The sequence below is a fragment of the Hippocampus comes genome, unplaced genomic scaffold, assembly GCF_001891065.2.
Source record: "Hippocampus comes isolate QL1 unplaced genomic scaffold, H_comes_QL1_v1.1 scaffold130, whole genome shotgun sequence".
Classification (NCBI taxonomy): Eukaryota; Metazoa; Chordata; class Actinopteri; order Syngnathiformes; family Syngnathidae; genus Hippocampus; species Hippocampus comes.
In genome coordinates, this window is record NW_017842057.1 from 1,704,377 (window position 1) to 1,708,087 (window position 3,711).

General features: G+C 42.3%; 1 protein-coding gene across 2 annotated transcripts in view; it reads right to left on the reverse strand.

The window, feature by feature from the left end:
- The window catches only part of nr6a1a (nuclear receptor subfamily 6, group A, member 1a), a 155,632-nt gene extending 152,809 nt beyond the window's left edge, over nucleotides 1–2,823 (reverse strand). For both annotated transcript variants that reach the window (XM_019860970.1, XM_019860969.1), the window contains exon 1: nucleotides 2,568–2,823. In XM_019860970.1, coding sequence (XP_019716529.1) covers nucleotides 2,568–2,634 — 67 coding nt within the window. In that variant the 5' untranslated portion in view covers nucleotides 2,635–2,823. The remainder of the gene's footprint in view (nucleotides 1–2,567) is intronic.
- Nucleotides 2,824–3,711: the final 888 nt, after the last annotated feature.

Below are 3,711 nucleotides of genomic sequence, written 5' to 3' on the forward strand. Positions count from 1 at the left end.
AGAGAGAGAGAGAGAGAGAGAGAGAGAGAGAGAGAGAGAGAGAGAGAGAGAGAGAGAGATTTTCCCCCTCTAACACAACAACTCTGTAAAAAACTGATGAATTTTGCATGGGGTTGTTATAAAATCAGATCGCTTGATCACAAAGAGTATGTTGTCAAACCATAGAGTGGAGAAAACCCCTCCATGATGTATCACATCAGCATGAATGGCCTCCACCCTCGACCCCTGCACCCAGCTCCTGCATGTGTCCCTTTTCTACTGTACTCCTCCTGGCTCATCATTCAAGCATCTCGGCGGGGGTGGTTGCATCCTGTCAGTGCCCCACCCACTGCCAGCCGTCCCCTTCACCCTATCCCAAGGGACAGGACAAATCCGAGAGCCAACTTCTTTACACCCGAGCCAAAGCAGGAGCTGACAAAGCACTTTCTTTCAGCCTATCTGCCCCACCATGCCAGGCTGCAAACCCCCCAGGGCCAAAACATATGCAAGCCTCCTCACCAATCTGCCTTTCTGCTTTGTCCTCGACTTCCAGTGAACTTAATTACATTAAAACCTGCACACTTCATCGAGCAGGAAGGTGGAGTGAAATTCCTTCTCAATTCAAATATCAATAAAAATTGAATTTGTTCTTCAAATGTGGCTCTGTGGAGGAGCTGCAACAGAAGGTAGATGAAGGAGGGAGGGGGGGGGGGTTAAGCCGCTTTGTTTGGAAAACAATGTGAGGTAATAGAAAAGCTTAAATAGTCAACAGTTCTGCACTTCGCCATCCAGCAAGTGACAGGTTAACCAGCTGGACTTTAACATATGAAGCAATAAGGGAAATATTATCAGTAGACAACCATCTGCAAATTGATCAAATAGTCAAAACGTCAGGAAAACAGTACCACTTTAAAAAGTCAATCAGTTAATCAAGAAATTAACTCGGTTAAGATCTTGACATAATTTCATTATTAAATGGGGGGTGGGGGAATAATACAGCTTCAGTTCTACATGTAACTTATGAACCACATAACCACCATTATGTACTGTACATTATCAAGAACAATATGTTCACTAATATGTTCACTAATGTGATGTTGCTTGTGCCAGTTAGGCGCCAAATGGGGAATTACTTCTACAATGGGTCAGATGATGATTTTGAAAATAAATGCTTGCAAATGTTAAAATTTTCATGATTTAGAAGGGAATGTTTGAATACAGTTTTTTTTTTTAATTACAATACAATACAATACATCCTGAATTATATAGCGCTTTCACAATAGCTGCAGCTGTAACAACGGGCTTTACAAAACAGTTACTGTAACATAAAGTAAACAAAAAACACAACACACAACATAAAAACACGGACAGTCGTGCAATCTTAACCACTATTCGCTCATACGCTTTGTTGTTTAAAGCAGTTCTAGATGAAAGAGGAGAGATTCAAAGTGTCGTTTTCGCCAGTGGATCAAAGTTATGTCATGCTCAAAATGTGCACAGGTAGGCTGCAAGCTAAGTTTCAAAGTAAACAAGAAGCTGTAGCGTCCATTGACGAAAAAAGACCCATGTCCCATGTAAATCCGTTTCAATTGCTCTAATTGTATTCTTTTCAGTCCCAAAATATCAGTTTCTGCTACATGTAATTACAGTACACGTGGCTCATACACAGTGTTGCCCAAATGATTACAATATTTAGTTTATTATTTTTTTAAAGGATCACATTGCAATATTTTTGAGCATGATTAACAGGATCTGCAGGCCTTTTGTATTTCATTGGGATAACTTCAGTCAATTATTCTTCCCCAATCAAACGACAGGCACAAATCAAACAAACCTCACAATTGGGTGTCCACATCCGTCATGGGGATTAGAGGAATTTTAATCTTGGGAATGTCAATAAATCATTAGTCACCCGCGTGGGGGTACGATATGGACTGGCGCCTAACACAGACAATGCTGTAAGGCACAGTTAGTATTAATATGGGCCAGGGGCTCATCTTTTTGCAAGCGCACTGTGGGCTGGGGACTTTACGGGCCCCGGAAGCACAGCTGACTTCAAAAGGGATGCTAATCGAAATTTGTCATCTTCTGATTCTCACCGTCTTCATTTGGGCGCTTTTCCATTTTATGGAGCGCGTGCAAAACCGGATTTGGGGACTAATGGCGTCAGTGTTTCTTCCAAGTTCAAAAGTTCACCTTTTACGATCACCCCGCGCCTGACTGACCACCACCAAATAAAAACATTCCGACCTCTGTTCCTAAAACACGCACGCGCGCGGGCATGCACACAGACTTCAAGGAACAGGAAAGCCAAGTCACGGAGACGCACCTAAACATTCATCGGCACTCTTTAAAAGCAAAAAACATCCCCACGTAACATAAGAAACACAAAAATGACACAAGAGAACCTGGCCGCACAATGAGTTCCAGAAATAAAATTTGTAACTTGACTAGAGTGAACAGTGGTTTGTGTCACAGGTGGCGTTGTGGTCAACCCATCCGCGACAAGTTGGTTTGAACAGATGTGTTCAGTGACAAGGGGCTATCCCGACAGGTCAACTTCTATCCAACCGTTGCTGTTCGCCTACCGTTAACCGGCTTTGCGTTGTTTCTCTCCGGGTAGTCGAACCCATTCGTCCTCTTGTCTATCTCCATCCTCCTACAGGGACTGATACCAAGTCAGTCCCACGTCGTTCTTGTTTCTTTTACCGCCACCCCCAAATGAATGTCAACGAGTGATGAAAAGAGGCCGCTCAATACAAGTGGTTGAAGTGAGCGTGCACATACAGGTTGAGGGCTGTCCTCCGCCTGGAGAGCTCACTGCTTGCTGCTGTGTCCCATGCTTGACTGCTGCCATCCAGTCTGGAAGCACAAGATCACAGCCCCCAAGCGTGATGCGTTCACGCTTATAGGAATTCATATACTTTCCTGTTGTTTGTTTGTTTGTTGCTGTTGTTTTAACGTTTTGTTTTGTTTTTAATCAAGTTGTCTGAGGCACAGACCATAGGCCCAAACACAACCGTAACGTTCCCAATTCAACTGCTGAAATGTCGACTTTCGATTAATTTGTTGAAACGTCTGTAGTTTACGGAACAGGTCCTTTTTTTCCCCACAAGCCGACTTATTCTTCCTCTATCAAGATGATCCCGATTTGTTGTCCTGTCTCCAACAAGGTATCCCAATTCAACAATCAAATTTTTGTTTGTTTGTTTCGGCGGACATACTGACCCTTCTCTACCTTATATATCTGTGAAATGTCATTTTGCACGTTTTTCTCCTTTATTTTATTCCTTTTTCCTGCTTAATGCACGAGGTATTCTCACTTGCGACGAAAACATACCCATAACATTTCTCCTCAAACTTGTTTTCGCTCTCCTGTGTCTGTCGTGTTTTGAGACGAAGTGAAATATCAGTGGTTCAAGTCAGCTATTCACCTGCCTCCTAACAAATATTTCAGATCGGAATTGTCCAAATTAGGCTTTTCCCATCGGCGTCATTAGGCCTATTTTAGGGAGGCTTCAGCCTCCCTAAAAGTGTCTTTAGCCCCCCTAAATAATTTCATTGCATTATTTAAAAAAAGTATTATTTATTTTTCCTTTACTTTTGCTAATATATTGCATCAAATTCAATGTCATGTGGCCATTTTCAATTATATTTCGATAACCTGCCATTATTGTATTCTTGAATCTCCCAGGTTTCCTGAACGCAACAGGTGTTGCGTTAGCATTTGAT